The following is an 18,754-nucleotide window of genomic DNA, read 5'->3' as shown; positions in this document are numbered from 1 at the left end:
GTCACTATGAGAATGTGACATCCAACATTTTTTAATTTCCTGCTAATTTATGCTTGGATAATTTATCTGCTTCTACCATGATGTCAGAGGAGTGGAGCAAAACATCTATTTTTTTGAATATCCTCCTAATTTTTAAGTTTTGTATAAAAATTTATGTGTAAATAAAAATACAGAATATTCTTTCTTCAAAGTCTCTCTCCTTGGGGGATGGGCAAATTACATATTCTATTCAACAACTGCGTCGCGCATTTGGACATTGTTATGCAACAAAACTTTAAAATCACTGGAATACTGAATCTGAAATAATTAACACTAATCTAATTAAATGCCAAACGTAACATACTCTGCATTCAGCGCACACTATTTAACTGAAACTCAGTACTGAACTACATTATGATAGTTGCATGACATGACGTGCAATTTCTGACTTGAAATGTTTACAAAAATAAGACGTTGTTTTACTCAGAAGGAAAATTCTGTAAATTAATCTGCTTGCTTGGCTGAACACCTGAGTAATCTGACTATGAACAGTGCGAAGTGAGATTTCCCCTGAAAAAAAGTTACTTACCTCTTGCTCTTGATTCTGTTTTATGTCCGATGCACTGGCGTTCTGGAAAGCAAACTGAAATCGTCGGAAGCAACAGCTGAAGAGAAAATAAAGTAATTACTACAAAATTTGTTTTTGCTCGTCAAAAACAATCTGTGGCTTCATGTGGAGTAAGGTGCAATGCACACTGGTCACAACATTCAAAACTTCACTAAGAATAATTGACGTGACTTATACTTTAAAGAAAATCGTTCTTGAAAAATTAACCATTGATTACTGACAAAAAGGGACTATATAACATAAGATGACTAAAAATTACGAAATCCTCTAAGTACAAAAATTACAGACATGTAGTCAATAGTGTTATTTGTGACGTAATAAAAACAAAGAGATCAAATTAATGCTAATCATGAATGTTATTCGTCATTTAAGGGACAAAAATTTCCTCAGTTAACAGTTCTGCCAAACAAGCATTTCATTCCTACCGTGCACTGGCTTTCTTGAAATATTCCTCCAAAAATCTTCTCTATGAGTAGGATCAATGACATAGGTTTACAAACAAGTTTTCATCTCCATAATACAATATTCCAGGTAATTGCCTTCAGATTCACAATTACCGAATCTCTTTCTCTACAAAACTCAACTGCTCACTATTATACTTCAAGTAAGGACGCCCTAGCACTGCACAACTCACAGGCGAGCAAGCGAACCACAGATAAACACAGTCAAGGATATTACTCACTGCTCGTGCAGTGCGCTCATTCAGCTTTTTCACAGTATAGCAAAAGTGAATTATTTTCAATGGCAGAAAACATACGAAAACCTTACAGTGTTAAATATCCAGCCATTTTATACATACATATATACATATATACATACATATACATATACATACATATATACATATATACAGACAGCTGGACTTTGTCACATGGGTGGAGGGAGGGGTGTGGGGATATCCGATGGTGCCATCGTTGACGCCTTGAGTTAGGTACTTTGGTCAAGAGCCAGCACTTCCTGAATACTGACGTTGATGGTTTCAGACTGAAATGAAGCCATGATTGTGGCAGCGTGTGTTTCCTTGTTTCTCCTAAGTAAAACATTCAAAAATGGTTCAAATGGCTCTGAGCACTATGGGACTTAACATCTGAGGTCATCAGTCCCCTAGAACTTAAACCTAACTAAGGATTTCACACACATCCATGCCAGAGGCAGGATTCGATCCTGCGACCGTAGCAGTCGCGCGGTTCCGGACTGAAGCGCCTAGAACCGCTAGGCCACCGCGGCCAGCTAAGTAAAACATTGTTTAATGCAAAAACGATGTGAGTGACAAGGTAGGCTTACCACTTTGACACGTGCTATAAGTCAACTCACGTGTCGCTGACGACGTCCACTGTCAATGCCTGAGAACACTGCACACCACCACAATTTGCAGAACGTGTGCCACTGTTGTCTTGTGTAATCCCAACCTGATTTAACTTCACACAACAGATTTCCTGTTTCCAGTCCAAAACTAGCTCTGCTCATCTGTAAGGAGCTACATTTTAGAATAGGACTGCATCTAAAACACCTTCAGGTCAGACTATACTAACTTGATATGCGCAGTTACGATAAATTCATGCAAAATAAGTTTTTAATTGTTACATTTATGTATATGTTTGGGTTTTATGTTCCTTCTGCAGTGCATAAAAGTCGTTGTTCAAGCATTACGGATAATTATGCGAACAGCGTTGATAAGCATCCATCTCTGAACTGGATCGGGAGTGATAGCAACAGTCCTGTGAAAGAAACACAAAGAAACAATCTTGAGAATTTTTCTGTATTTCTCATGGAAGTAATAGCTCAGTAACTCTACCTGTATTGCTCGTAGTATTTGCGATAGTAAGTTTATGACCTTGTGATACTGCTGTAAGTGGAGCACTAAACAGGTGTGTTACGGTATTTGTAACTAGGTCCAGGCGAAGAAGAGCTGCATTGAGCCAACTCGCTGCCGATTTTGATTTAGGAAGGGCAGTGAAATGTTTGTGGAGTGGAACAAAGAAAAACGGAGGTATTTCTCGATAGTCCGGCAACCTGAAGAACAATATTTTCGGCCACACTCCTCTTGTTGTGAGGGATAAAAACTTTAAATGAAAGTTAAGCGTGTATAAATTTTTTATTCCCCATCTGATCTCTTAAACAGCTTCCACCACGTATTTGTAAATAGACTAACATTAATGTTTTACCTACATTGATAAAATACGCAGGATAACGGATGCAACTACAGGTTTGTTAGATATTACTTATTGCTTCCATACTGGTAAGTTACATTTAGTTTGAACATAAACCATCACATGAAAGGTTTTTCTTCTTTCATTACAAGGGAGTGTCAAAATTTTATTCATGAAAAGTCCCTCGGTATCGACTTCTGCTTGGACCTGCCATGGTCTTTCCTCTTTTGAAAACAGTGACAGTTTCCCATTCTTCTGTGTCAGAGTAAAAATTTTTAATAGCTGTTTGACATGTGTGAGGATCATACACCTTGAAGAGAGGGCATTTGGAGATCTTACCGCCTGCACTGACAATGTTTCAGCAGCGTCTTTAAGTTCACAGTAGTCAGTTGTATGCATCTAAACCGCTGGACGAGTTCGTAATTTCAGCTGATGGAACTGCTGAGGTATGCACTGCTTCTCACAAAGACCATGTAGCTTCTGGTAATGATGTTGCAAAGATTTATTCCGTGATTTGACATTTGGAACAAGTCCAATGTCATGAAACGAAGTACTAAAATCACAAGAGCTCTGAGAACGCATTTTGAAAACAAAATATGTTTAGAACGTTGACATTTTCCACTCTTCATATATTTCTTGTCATGATTTCTCTGGTCTTGAATACCTCTGAAACTGGGAATCACATCCATTTATGTGACTTGTTTCGTAAGTAATCAGTCACTCACATTTGATGGCACCGACGTTTGATACATATTTTAATTTTTAATCTTCCACTGTAACAGAAGAACCTTACGATCATAGACACATAACAAAAGACTGATGTTAATGAAGTTTGTTAATATACGAGTTATTAACCCATGATCTTCAGAAAATTGACGGGGCTGCTTCACATCCATAGACTGATTCAGTTTGTCTCTGTTGTAGCGTGTGTCACGTTTATTTTCCACTGTGTATTTTTTTACTGTATTACTGATGATGCCACAGATGTAGTCTCCCGGTCGGAGGCTCTCTCAGCTGTTTCCAATTTGAACATCGCTATTCATGAAAGCTGAAGGTTTAACAACAAGCTATATTCTGAAGAATTTCGTTACCAAATACTATACAGAGAAACTGTTTTCTTGGTTGTTTACACTTATATTATGCATTCAGATTTTCTATTGCATTTTGCGTCGTATATTCGAGTACTGCTGCTCTAATAGGATACGCAGAGTCTTTGGCGAATTTTATGAAGCACTTTAATATTTCGTCAGCAATATAAATCTCCTGTTGGACGAATGATAATATCGTAGACCTGCAACAGAAAAAGGAAAATTATTCTCTGTTATACAAGCACACAGAAGAGAAGACACATACGTAAACAACTGAGAAATCGAAATGCACCAAAGCGAAGACATAACACATTTTGTTAAAGCCATTTTACAGTATGATATTCACCAACTGTAGTAGCAGTGTGTATATTAGAGTCATTGAGTCCAGTTGCAAAGATATACATCTAAATTCGTGACAAGTATTTTATTAAGTCGCATTGCGTTTCGGATACGGTGAGTCCATCATCAGTAGATAATGTTGCTTCGTCTTTAGCCTATGATTCAGTATTTCGTCACTCTACCTTGCTGTCTGTCAGTTACGGGTTTTGTATATTTTTTGTTTGGTAAAGTTAAAATCTTAGAATGAGATTACTCCTAATTAGGCCTTGGCCTGAATCAGTTATAACATGGCAGGTCATGTCATGTCACGCCCGATGTCGAGACGTTAATATCGTTGTAGCAGTATATTATGTAATAATTTTTTTAATATATGAGAGTAATAAAATCTGTTTCTGACGTTGATTACTACAACTGTACACAGCACGAAAAATCTGCAGACAGTATTAGAAAGATTACTGTCATTTATAAATTTTAATTCTGTGCATGTGTGTGGAGTGTACACATATTAAGCAAGTTAGTAAATACATAAATATGGTATATACTGTAATTAGAAAATATGTCTGTCACAGCCAGTAAGAAAACAAGAAACAGAGCTTTAAAATGCTGCATTAGTAGCACATATGTATTATCGTACAAACACAAACTCCCAAAAGCACTTCCAGTTGTGTGAACAACTGCTTTAAGGTGCTATCTGTTATGTCAACTGACAAACAAGTTTTCAGGCTTCCGAGCACTCATTGTCGTTCATTGTCATTAGATGACTAAACCCGATGCGTTCGCAGGGGAAGGTCGCAGAAACCTTGGCTGAAACATCAGTTTTGCCTTCCAGCGGCAGTTATAACACATTGGAACAAAAGAAAAAAAAAATAGACGCCGCATTAGAAGACGTGGTGACGCCTGTACCGAGTAACGCTTCCTACGGCCTCAATAACAGCCTCACTTTCCTTGACACGGATGCATGCTCAGATTAGGTTAGGAAGTGTGCCATAAGGACGTTGTGTCCTCTCCCTCAGTAGCGGCTCCTTGATACCCTGGAAACTCGCACTGAACGGAGTTTATGACCGAGCTGGCCACACACATTCTTTTTCCAGGAGAGATCTAGTGGATTTTCTGGCCACAGGAGTAAGTCAATATACCCCAGACAGTTCACAGAATCACCGGCTGTAGTGGCCGAGCGGTTCTAGGCGCTTCATTCTGGAACCGCGCGACCGCTACGGTCGTAGGCTCGAATCCTGCCTCGGGCATGGATGTGTGTGATGTCCTTAGGTTAGTTAGGTTTAAGTAGTTCTAAGTTCAATGGGACTGATGACCTCAGATTTTAATTCCCATAGTGCTCAGAGCCACTTTTTAGTTCACAGAATCACTACCATGTGTGGAAGTACAGTGTCCCGTTAAAAAAATGACAACAAGATTTTGTTGCATGAGTGATAACACTTGAGGACCCACGATGTCTGCTATGTACCGCTCTGCTGTCAGAGTTTCTCCAACTCCCAGCCTTGACTGAATTAACAGCTGATGGATCCTCACACGAAGACTTAGCAGTAAAACCACTATATATGCCTCTTCGAAACACTGGAGGAAAGGGACCTCTTCCCAGTTCGCCGCCATATTCACCGGCGATTATCATCAGGGGTCGTCCAGAACTACGGTTCATCCCTCAACACTGTGCGACGCCATTCGTCAGCACTCCATGCTTTCTAGTCACGGCACCACTCCAAACGCACCCACCTGTGTCGTGTTGGTAACTTTACCCTACGCAGGGGACGGTAATTCCCTAGTCTGCCTGCTGCTGGTCTCTCAGCACGGTGCGAGATTAGACGGAATGTTCAGTACCCTCTCTCGGATGACAGGTGCGGATGTGTGCACGATTCGGCGATTCTCCCTTTCCGTGGTCTGCTGTAGAGGCCCGGAACCTTGATAACAAGAATGCGCGGCCTCATTTACCACGCCGTCCAATGAAAGGCAACATCGCAAATCTGGACGCTGCACTATTTGCCCTAGCGCCAAAATGGAGGCATTTCGTATTTTTGTCATGCGCTGATACCGCTGTGTCATTCGAGTACGTGGTATCTATGTGGCTTTCACAGTGATCGCTCAGCACTTGGCGTTGTTCATGCACCTCGTAAACCCTATGAGGACTGGTAACAGCGCTGGACATGAACGACACTGACGCACCGCGGTCCCCGTTCTACCAGTCACAAATTTGGAAGTCTGACCATTGACATACCCACCGATGGTGCGAAGTTACAGTGATATCCGGTCATGTGTTCTGAGTGCTTCACATACTTTCTCAGGAAGTACAAATGATTATAAAAAAAGGAAGAAACTAAAATTGATCGCGAAATAGCGATCGGTAGATTTGAGTGGTTTGGTCGTGAAACTGATTCCTGTTTATGTTCTCCAATAGCATGTGAACAGTGCAGGTCTGTGAAGAAACGGCTTTCAGAATAGAGATCATATTACCAGAACTGTGTCACCGTAACTGACGTAGTAGTAACCAATCTAAAAATGGCTCTGAGCACTATGGGACTTAACTTCTGAGGTCATAAGTCCCCTAGAACTTAGAACTACTTAAACCTAACTAAGCTAAGGACATCACACACATCCATGTCCGAGGCAGGATTCGAACCTGCGACCATAGCGGTCGTGCGGTTCCAGACTGTAGCGCCTAGAACCGCTCGGCCACTCTGGCCGGCCAGTAACCAATCTCTCTGTGTCCAATATTTGCATTGTTATGAGACATTCCAGCATTTCTGCAAACGACAATGGCACGGAGTAAGGAACAGATCTTACTGAAGCTTCAGGTAGGTGAAATAGGTTGCGGTCGATAAAAAACTTCTCTGAGGGCTATCAAAGCTGTATTGACAGTCGAGTAGGGAACAGACTATGAAATAATACCAGCAGCAAAGGTGTTTGCTTTCATTATTCCAGCCATGGACGCTTGCAAAGTTAGCTTTACCTCCTCTCTACTCGAAGTGAGAAGACTTCACAGGAAGAACAACTCTCAAAAGAATAAAGACTGTTGTAACATGAACGTGTGAAAGATATTCGTTCTACAAGACTTTGCTTTTCCATAGTACAGCTGAAAGGAAGTTTTTTACTGTTCATTCAACAGAACTGACTTGACGTAGCAAGCATTTTAACTGAAAGAACAATAGTAACCACCACCTGGCGGTCCACATTCGGGAATATCATTTAACGTTGTTACTATCACTTTCCTTCAAGATTGTGTATTTAGCAACAAGAGTCCACCAGCGTGTATATGAAAAGATATTTTAGACAGCCATCCTCTTAGGCTGCGTACCTTTGATATTATTTTACAGTATTAGTTAGTGTTAAAATCCTGTTTTCTTTTTTCAGTCAGCCCCGTACTCAGGCTACAATTTCTCATTTTAATTAAAATTGTTGCTGTCTGACTAAGTGTCCGTGGTGATTTTCTGGGGCAGTATATGGCGCACACGCGCGGTTAATCATCTAGAGAGCAACACTGCGTGTCCCTGCTGCTCACTGATGCCCATTCGCTCCCACATTCTGGCCACCCGCCCGGCAGCTGCTGAGAATATGTGCGATGTCTTTGATGTGAAAGAAGTACGGCTCGGACGTAACTTCAACCCTGCCTTGCTCAGAGTCAACTCAATGTCCAGAATCCAAATCACAAAAACTTTATTTTTAACAAATATAACAATTGTAATAAAGCTGGGGCAAGTAATGCATTTCAATGTCACAGCACTTTATTGAGAGTGAGACAGAACTGTATCTCCATCTGTTCTCTTCACGCTCTTGTAAGTCTTGGCAGGTGAGATGAAAAGAGAACGGGGATAATCGAGCGTGTACTGAGAACGGCTCAATCATTTATGTAATTCCATTAAATCCCCAACAGCGTTCATAGAAACACCTACACTGATGAGACGTAATATTAGGACCAGCTGCTTAGCTGCGTATTGGTTCACCTTTGAAGCGCAATGCAGAAGCCATTCAGCGTTCCATGGAATTTTGAAGTTCTTGGTAGGTTTCTGCAGGTATGTGGCGCTAGATAGCAACGCACAGGTCAGGCAATTCCCACAAATTACAAACCTACTGTTTCTGGGAACGAATCTGGGCCCAATGTCCTATATGTTTCAGATCAGTTGAAACTGATGATCAAGACAGGAGAGTCATGTGAATGCACTGTAACACCCATCAGACAACTTTAGCACGGTTCTGGACTTGTGACACGAACAGTTATCCTAGTGCCAGATGTCACCGCCGTCGAGGAGTACGTCCAGCAAGGAGGGATGTAGGTGTTCCACAAAAACGTTCACGCAGTTCACAGCTGCGAAGGTGCCTTCAATAACTTCCACAGTCCCATGGAAGCCGAGATAAATGTCCCTCACAGAACAATACTACCCCAACCGGCCTCTATCCATAGCGAAGAGGTCGTCACGACCAATAACCTGGTGACGCAAAAAATTTTGATTCATCCGACTAGGCTACACTTCTCCATTGATCCAAGGTCCAGTCACGACGATCCCGTGCCCGCTGCAGTCGTGATTGCTTCGGTTAATGAGGGAACGCCTGGGAGTTGCCTGCTGTTGAGGCTCATGTTGAAGGATGCAGACACTTGTGCGTGCACCAGCATTGTGCTCCGTCGTCGCATCTGCCACAAATCGCGCCTAGCCTGCTTCACGAAGTGGGCAAGCCTCGGGCTTCACCATTCTGTGATGAGGCTTGAGGTCCACCACGTTGTGGACCATTCGTGGTTCACCGTCGTTCTACCACATTCTGCATCTATGTATGTACTCAGAAAACCACCGTAATATACATTTCCTATCCTACTTATTTCCTCTCTCGTTCCACTCGCATAAAGGGTGAGGGAACAACAACTGCCTATAAGCCTCGTTACGGCCCCGAATTTCTCTCATTTTATCTTCGTGTCCCTTAAGCAAAATGCACGTTGGTGACAGTAGACTTGATCTGCAGTAGACGAAAACAGGGTCGTCGTCCCTCCAGGTATTTCCATTTCAGTTCCGCAATAGCTTTGTGCTGATCGAACCTAAGGGTCACAAATCTAGCAGCACGCTCTGAACTGATACCACGTCTTATTTTAATCCGGCCTGTTGGGCATCCCAAACACTTGAGCAGTAGTCAAGAATGGATCACACTAGCATTCTGTACGCCATCTGCTTTACAGATGAACAACTTTTCTCAGAATTCTCCAAATGAAATGAAGTCGATTATTCGTCTTTCCTACTACCAGTCTGAGCTACTGAATCCATTTCAACTCCAACTGCACTGTTACGCCAAGATATTTTATTGATGTGACTGTGTTAAGCAACACATTACTAATGCCGTATTCGCATTTACAGGATTATCCCTGCTATGCATCAGCATTCACCGTATAGTATTGTTTCTTCTCAATAGCTGGGTTGCTTGAGTATTTTATATATGCATCCTGTTTTTCTTTGACAGCTTTCATTATATCCTCATTCCAAATTGTTAGGCCTTTTCTTCCTACAGGCTTCCTCCTGTTTGGGTCTGGGATGTCTTCAAAATTATGAAAGAAGAAGTTCTACATTGATTCACACTGTTGGTTAAGGACTCATTGAGGTGATTTTAGCTTGTGAATGTAAATCCCTCCTGTAACCCTTTGTTTATAATATGTGGGCCACAAATTGTTATTGATATTACCAAAAGAGTATTCATGATGAGCAATATGCGATGCAAATCTGGTCTTATTTTAGTTTTTGCGTCCTGTACAGAAGCAAGAAGAGGAGCATGTTAATTTGCATCTGCCAGGCTTTCAATGCCACTCTTCACTGGATTAATGTGAAAAAATTTTATTCTGTAATTTAATGTCTATGTGGAACGGTATTTCATATAGTTCAACAGTTGTCACCATGTATTATATCCCGACTAACTGTCAACTAAGAAGAGTGAGTGTGGCTACAAGTACATAGGGCAAAAGAAAGACTGTATCAAGTGGGATACATAACCAGTTTACGCTTTGATCGGATGGACAAGTCGACAGCGAAAACATCAGAGGCGGGCACATGTTCTCCTTTAATCAATGAGTTTTCGATTTGTTTGCATATAAATATGCAGTCAGTTGCTTTTTTGGAGTTTTGATACGACTTATTGTACTATCAACTAGTTTTCGAGCCACTGCGGGTTCATAACGTAATGTACATATTACATCAACATTATGTCGTACACCAAATGTATATAGACGTCGTGGTGATAGTGCTGGCAAAGATAACGAAAATTTTGTAATTAGTAACGAAACGGAAAGGTTGTTATTTTATGGGTACTTACAGGGCACTGCATGGTGATATCCAGAGTAAACACGTTCCCACAATGCACATTATCGATTATACACAACAGTTAACTACGCCTGGTTTGATACTTATTCACAGAAGGGAAACACTGGACGTAATTACAAAGAATATGAAATCGGTAGATGTCTGTCTTTCCTACTCATGATCTGCGGCGAAAGGGTTCTGCATGAGAGAATACAAGCACAGATAACATATTTAAGTCATTTTTCCTAGCTGCAGGTATGTTCTTATATTGGCAATGTGATCATAAGGCCGTTGCAGCATCCATGAATATGGAAGTTAATAGGAATATAAAAAAAGGGAGGAAGGTTTATCTGTTTAGCAAGCGTAATAGAAGGCAGATTTCAGACTACCTAACAGATCAAAACGAAAATTGCTGTTCCGACACTGACAATGTTGAGTGTTTATGGAAAAAGTTCAAGGCAATCGTAAAATGCGTTTTAGACAGGCACGTGCCGAGTAAAACTGTGAGGGACGGGAAAAACCCACCGTGGTACAACAACGAAGTTAGGAAACTACTGCGAAAGCAAAGAGAGCTTCACTCCAAGTTTAAACGCAGCCAAAACCTCTCAGACAAACAGAAGCTAAGCGATGTCAAAGTTAGCGTAAGGAGGGCTATGCGAGAAGCGTTCAGTGAATTCGAAAGTAAAATTCTATGTACCGACTTGACAGAAAATCCTAGGAAGTTCTGGTCTTACGTTAAATCAGTAAGTGGCTCGAAACAGCATATCCAGACATTCCGGGATGATGATGGCATTGAAACAGAGGATGACACGCGTAAAGCTGAAATACTAAACACCTTTTTCCAAAGCTGTTTCAAGGAGGAAGACCGCACTGCAGTTCCTTCTCTAAATCCTCGCACAAACGAAAAAATGGCTGACATCGAAATAAGTGTCCAAGGAATAGAAAAGCAACTGGAATCACTCAACAGAGGAAAGTCCACTGGACCTGAGGGGATACCAATTCGATTCTACACAGAGTACGCGAAAGAGCTTGCCCCCCTTCTAACAGCCGTGTACCGCAAGTCTCTAGAGGAACGGAGGGTTCCAAATGATTGGAAAAGAGCACAGGTAGTCCCAGTCTTCAAGAAGGGTCGTCGAGCAGATGCGCAAAACTATAGACCTATATCTCTGACGTCGATCTGTTGTAGAATTTTAGAACATGTTTTTTGCTCGAGTATCATGTCGTTTTTGGAAACCCAGAATCTACTATGTAGGAATCAACATGGATTCCGGAAACAGCGATCGTGTGAGACCCAACTCGCGTTATTTGTTCATGAGACCCAGAAAATATTAGATACAGGCTCCCAGGTAGACGCTATTTTTCTTGACTTCCGGAAGGCGTTCGATACAGTTCCGCACTGTTGCCTGATAAACAAAGTAAGAGCCTACGGAATATCAGACCAGCTGTGTGGCTGGATTGAAGAGTTTTTAGCAAACAGAACACAGCATGTTGTTATCAATGGAGAGACGTCTACAGACGTTAAAGTAACCTCTGGCGTGCCACAGGGGAGTGTTATGGGACCATTGCTTTTCACAATATACTGTATATAAATGACCTAGTAGATTGTGTCGGAAGTTCCATGCGGCTTTTCGCGGATGATGCTGTAGTATACAGAGAAGTTGCAGCATTAGAAAATTGTAGCGAAATGCAGGAAGATCTGCAGCGGATAGGCACTTGGTGCAGGGAGTGGCAACTGTCCCTTAACATAGAAAGAAGTATCCTTTACTGTATAATTATATGATAGCGGAACAAACACTAGTAGCAGTTACTTCTGTAAAATATCTGGGAGTATGCGTGCGGAACGATTTGAAGTGGAATGATCATATAAAATTAATTGTTGGTAAGGCGGGTACCAGGTTGAGATTCATTGGGAGAGTGCTTAGAAAATGCAGTCCATCAACAAAGGAGGTGGCTTACAAAACACTCGTTCGATCTATACTTGAGTATTGCTCATCAGTGTGGGATCCGTACCAGATCGGGTTGACGGAGGAGATAGAGAAGATACAAAGAAGAGCGGCGCGTTTCATCACAGGGTTATTTGGTAACCGTGATAGCGTTACGGAGATGTTTAATAAACTCAAGTGGCAGACTCTGCAAGAGAGGCGCTCTGCATCGCGGTGTAGCTTGCTCGCCAGGTTTCGAGAGGGTGCGTTTCTGGATGAGGTATCGAATATATTGCTTCCCCCTACTTATACCTCCCGAGGAGATCACGAATGTAAAATTAGAGAGATTAGAGCGCGCACGGAGGCTTTCAGACAGTCGTTCTTCCCGCGAACCATACGCGACTGGAACAGGAAAGGGAGGTAATGACAGTGGCACGTAAAGTGCCCTCCGCCACATACCGTTGGGTGGCTTGCGGAGTATAAATGTAGATGTAGATGTAGATTAAAAAGTCACACAAGAGACAAACAAACAAAGTGAAATATTAAGTATGTAATTAAAGAGCAAATGGTTTACACTACGCCATATTTGTTATGTGACTATGAGAATATAATTTATGCAAGAGGATGCATATTTCTTATCACCTCCATTTCTCTTTCCGTATTAGGCAGGAATTGCCTGTTATGGCACCCATCTCTGTCGGGGTATTCCTCGCTCTCTTCTCCCTTGGGACTTATAATTTCTTGTCTTTTAGGGAAGTCTCTCACTCTCCATTCTTTGTTGATGTTCGTTAAATTTTCTTCTGTAACCTCGAATTTTGAGTCTAAAGATTTGCAGTTTTCTAATATCTTAATTTCTTCGCCAGCCTTCTCTTGTTCAAACTCTAATACCTCTAAGGAATTTCATTTCTTGTGCCTCAACCCGGCTTTCTTGCTTCTTGGTAATCATCCAGGTCTCACTTCTATAGAGCAGTGTGGGAACTGCAACAGTTTTGTAAAATTTATTTTGAGTGTATTTCCTGGTTTTGTTTTTTAGGTACCTGTTAACTGTTCCACATGCCCAGTTGAATTTATTTAGCTTCATTTCAATATCTCTGCTGTAGCCATGTGTCATTTTACATCCAAGGCAACTGAAATGGTTCACTTGTGGTAAAATCTTCTGATCTATCAGTATTTTGGTCCCGATTGGTTCTTTCCCCATGAAGGCCATTGTCTTAGTTTTTTTAAAGTTCCATGGTAAATTTTTCACTTATTTGTTTTAGCAAGTAGATTCCTTTCTGAAGGTCCATGGTAAATTTTTCACTTATTTGTTTTAGCAAGTAGCTTCCTTTCTGAAGGTCATCTTCCTTATCTTCTAGGATCACTGCCTCATCAGCATATAGTAAATTATTTAAAAGAATGTTTCTGTCTAGGTAGATGCCTTTATGAAATATTGATTTCCATATATGTATTATTTCATTAATGTTGGTGTTGGACAAAGTTTGAAAGATGCAGAACTTTGTTGTATCCCTATGTTAGTTGGTATCTCCTTAGTTGTTTCACCATTGAGATCTAGGCTGATATTTGTGTCTTGATATAAACTTTTTATCACATTTACAAAATGCTTTGGATATCCGCAATTCATCATTATTTCCCAAAGTTTCTGTCGATTGCTATTGACAAAAGATTTTTTTAAAGTCAATAAAAGCAATGTTTTTGACTTATTACACTCTCTTCGTTTTTCTATTATTTGTTGTAGAATAAAAGCCGCATCTATTGAGGAGTGTCCTTTTCTAAAACCCACTTGTTCCTCATGCAGTCAGTACTGCTTCTGCTATGTTTTTACGTCTTGTATTTAAAATCTTAGCATACACCTTGTATGCTGAGTCCAGTAAACTTATTCCTCTGTAATTATTGCATAGGCTTTTATCTCCTTTTTTAAAAATTGATATCACTGTAGTCATTGTCCAGTCGTTGGGAATACTCTTCTTCTTCCAACATTGGTTGAAGAGATGTAGCAGTCCTTGGTAGCATCATTCCTCCATATTGTAATAATTCAGCTTTAATGCCGTCCTTTCCTGTTGCTTTTCTGTTCTTAAGTGATGTTAGTGCAGATGTTAATTCGTCAGACTGATTTCATCTAATCCTTTCTATTCTAGTTGTTCAATTTCTGTTTCTTGTGCTTTATCATCATACCACAATTCGCTGTACAGATTTATCCACTCTTCTTCTTCAACACAATTTATTTGTATTTTATCTCTTTCTGATGTGTTTCATGCTTTTACAACCTTATATGGCATTTGTGGTCTTCCATGGATATCATGTACGATATTAGAAATAAACCTATCCCACTGTTCCTGATGTGCTTTCTTTACTACGCGTTTAGCGTTATTTCCTTTCTCCGTATAGTATTGTTACTTCTCAATAGTGGGGTTGCTTAAGTATTTTATATATGCATCCTGTTTTTCTTTGACAGCTTTCATTATATCCTCATTCCAAATTTTTAAGCCTTTTCTCATTCTAGTCCTTTTTTGTTTTGGTCTGGGATGTCTTCAAAATACTGAAAGAAAAAGTTCTACATTAATTCACATTGTTCGTTAAGGATTCTTTGAGATGATTTTAGCTTGTGAATGTAAATCTCTCCCATAACCCTTTGTTTATAATATGTGGGGCACAAATTGTTATTGATATTACCAATAGAGTGTTCATGATGAGAAATATGCGATGCAAATCTGGGCTTATTTAAGTTTTTGCATCCAAAGTCCTCTTTATATTCTTTGTAGCACATTGCAAAAATTTTCCCGTTTGTCCTGTACAGAAGCAAGAACAGGAGCATGTCACCCTTTCGATGCCACTCTCCATTGTATTAATGTGAACAACTCTTATTCTATAGTTTAATGATTGTGTGGAACGGTATTTGTTATAATATGTGGTCTGAAAAGATTTGTAAGTTTGTATGACACTTTGTCAAGAAATGTAAGGTGGGCAAATTTTGTCATTTATTTCTTGGCTTCTGATGGTGGTGGTAGTTGCTTAAGTTAACTTTCGATTTTTCAACTAGGGTGTTTATGAGGGAACTGTTATATATTTTTGGCTATAGATTTAAGTATGTTCATTTATTTGCATTCATCTGCTTCACTCATGGTGTTGCATAGCGTGCACTTACAAGATGACCTGAATAGATTTTGTGTTGGTCAGGATGGTATGCGTTATTGGTAATTGTAACATCAGCAGTGGTGGATTTTCTATATGTTTGGGAGGTATGCTTGTTCTTGTGACTACAAATACTGAAAATAGTCATATGAATCAAATTAATTCCTTCATGTCCCTGATCTTCAAATATGATACTGATATTTAAGTACATTTCATTCATGTCATCAACTAAATTATTTACTTCTTCTTTTGGACCAATGAAAAGTGCCATTGTGTAACTCACGTATCTTTTATACCACATAATTATGGCGGGATATTGTGGATGAGTTAATAGTTTTTGTTGTAGGTTATGTACAAATAAGCCTGCAAGCAAACACACCAAATTACTATACATTGCCAGACTAGTATCTTGTGCATAATACTTACCACTGAATAAAAACATATGTTACAACATTAATTCAAGCGATATCCTGAGTTCAGAAATTTCTCCATTGATTAGCTTTTCTGTACCTGATAAAAATCTTTTGTATTTCTGACAGGTTGTATTTGAAGAATATATTTCTGTAGACGTTTGCTATGTCAACGGAGGCAAATACTGCAGTGTCTAGCGTTATTAGATACTTAATGTTGCTGATTAACACAAAAATATTGTTAATTGAAAAGCTGTTTTCGATAGTTTAATATTTCTTCAGTGTATTATTAAGATTTGTGGTATTTTGTGTCGTAGCTTGTTTATAACATTTACAATTGGACATATAGGATAACCACTTTTGTGAATCCTAGGTTGTGACCTTAGCCTCGTGGACTGTTTATTCATTACAACACGGTACTGGGCTTCGTTAATGGTTAGTAAAAAATTTAAAATTTAAGAATTTTTCAGCTGACCGTTATAATTTAGGGGTGTGGTCTCTTTTTAGTTCAGTGATAATGTTAGATACAAAAAATTCGATTGGGTTGGAATTGTAGTCACTTCGATACACAATAACTGCTGTGTTGCTGTTATCCGCTTTTTTAGAATGGCACCATACCCAGAAAAGTTTCTGTTGATGTCTGTATTATCTCTTTAATTTGGATTGATGTTGAAAATTTGTTTTCCTTAAGATTTCCTTTTATGGTTATTTGCTTTATGATCTATGGTTAAATTTAGCTATGGCACAGGCTATTTTGTTGATAATAATTAAAATGTTCACATTATTGAGTAAATTGTATGGTTCTTTAGAATCAGGTGTAGTCTAGTGTGGAATTTATTATTTTAGTCTTTTTCTATGGCTGTACTTGGGAAAACCCCTAAACACTGTGTATTTGGGCACCAAAAGTATGCTACTAGTTGTGCTGCTGGCCGCTTCTGTAATGGTAAATCGTTGAAAATTTTATCGTATGTCCTTAACATGATGTCCTCTGGGAATTTCTAAACCTTTTTTCGATTTTAACATGTGTTACAGGGATCCAGAGGTTCAAATTCACCGCACATAAGTAAAACATTTGAACTGAGGCGTAAATGTAGTTTTAACTGACGTAGAGACCGCATGGCAAGGGTTCTGGGGTCATTGCAAGGGTTCTGACGTCACTATCTTGAGCTGGAAAGTATTCGTTGGTGCTTCTTAACGCCGTAATCACCTTACAAAAAACTGTAGTACGAAATTTTTGTACTTTCAAACACCGCATGATTCGGTATACTGTAGGAGTAGCCTAAAAATATTGAGCTCTTCTTTGTAAAGGACTGTAAAGTAAAGTTATATTGGACGGAAAACGATTCTGTTTTAACGTTACGATATGTGTATTTATTTTTCGTTTATATGTGTGGTAGTATGTAAATACGTCGAAGTATATAAGTAAAATGTCAAGACTTTACTGAGATACAGACTTCATCTTATACAAGCAGCACACCCTGCTGTAACAGGGCAAAGAAGGGAATTAGTTGAACAATTCTTCTGTCGGAGCGCAGACAAGACAAATACGCTTACTCTGTAAAAGGTTCAGAGAGAAGTGGGGAACCAGCTGCCTCAGTTCCCTTTCCGCCTTCCCCACCAAAAGTTTTTGGCATGGGAACATATTCACGCTTTCTTGTTCTGCAAGACAGTAGCAGAGAGACACTCACATTAGACAACAGAGAGAGGGAGATGAGTTGGGGGGTGTGGCAGCGAAAGAGGAAGAGATGGATGAATATTATAATAGTGGGAACTAAAGAAAGAGGAGACAATGGAAAGCAGAAAGAGAGATGAGTGGAACCATACATAGGCTTAGAGGTCTGGAACCTTCCCATCCTCCCTCCCACTCAACAAAAGTTAACAAGAATAGCCTGCCCACTTTCTCCCACACCACCCACGCTTTTAAGTTTCCTAGTCTAGAGACCAAAGCCTCAGGGAAACCACCCCCAAGGGTACAAGTGGAGAGGAGACAACAGTGGCTGAAAAGGAAGATAACAATGGCAGTGTGACAGAGAGAGACAATGAAAGTGAAAGAAGGAGACAGTCGTAAGGAAGAGCGAGAGAAGGGTATGATGACAATGGCAATGGGAGAGAGACAAACAGGAGAATGTCCAATGGGAGAAGAAGTAGACATGGGAAGGAGACGTAGCAGTGAGAGGGAGATGATGAATACAATGGCATCGGTACTAAGAGGGACTGGGTAAAAGGAAATAGAATGTTGTGTATTAAAATAGTGCGAATATTTCACATGCCAAAATCATTGGTGAGGTCGTCGAAATGAGGACTGACACAGTTGGTTACCCACTTTTCAGTTAAAGTCTTTTATAGAGCAGTCCATTTGCATTCTTTGTGCTCAAATAGTGGTATTTTACTGCTGGTATATACTGCTACATTTAACAATAAGTCGCAGTGATCATAGTAATGTTGCCGACCAAAGTTTCTTTTCTTTTTGACTCGTAAATGGCTGAAAATTCTGTCCTATTGTTCTCATCCTCTTCATACACTCCTTTATTTCCTTTTGAATCAGCAGAACTAAATATGTTACTTTGTTTCTTACCCAATAACTTGTTTCCACTTACGTCAATTTCATCTGTGTCACATAAATTCCTCATAAGCGCTATTACACTGTCAATATTCTACATCCTGTTATCGTATCTCGAGGTGGATCTTCAATTATTATTATTATTATTATTATTATTATTATTATTGGCCCTTGATGTAAATTTAATATTTATCTGAAATGGGCTGTGTGCGTTTGTAGCAACCAATGTTTTATTTATTAACATTATAAAACTTAATGAAATTTTTATCAA

The 18,754-nt window shown here is 39.8% G+C and overlaps 1 protein-coding gene across 1 annotated transcript in view; it reads right to left on the bottom strand.

Moving 5' to 3' along the window:
- Positions 1–4,003: 4,003 nt before the first annotated feature.
- Positions 4,004–18,754, bottom strand: part of LOC126230338 (dehydrogenase/reductase SDR family member 11-like) — a 64,183-nt gene continuing 49,432 nt past the window's right edge. The window contains exon 7 of the mRNA XM_049942396.1: positions 4,004–4,048. Coding sequence (XP_049798353.1) covers positions 4,004–4,048 — 45 coding nt within the window. The remainder of the gene's footprint in view (positions 4,049–18,754) is intronic.

The sequence above is a fragment of the Schistocerca nitens genome, unplaced genomic scaffold (assembly GCF_023898315.1).
Source record: "Schistocerca nitens isolate TAMUIC-IGC-003100 unplaced genomic scaffold, iqSchNite1.1 HiC_scaffold_380, whole genome shotgun sequence".
In the NCBI taxonomy this organism is placed as follows: domain Eukaryota; kingdom Metazoa; phylum Arthropoda; class Insecta; order Orthoptera; family Acrididae; genus Schistocerca; species Schistocerca nitens.
Note: the sequence above shows the minus strand (reverse complement) of the source record. Positions and strands in the feature narration are given on the sequence as shown.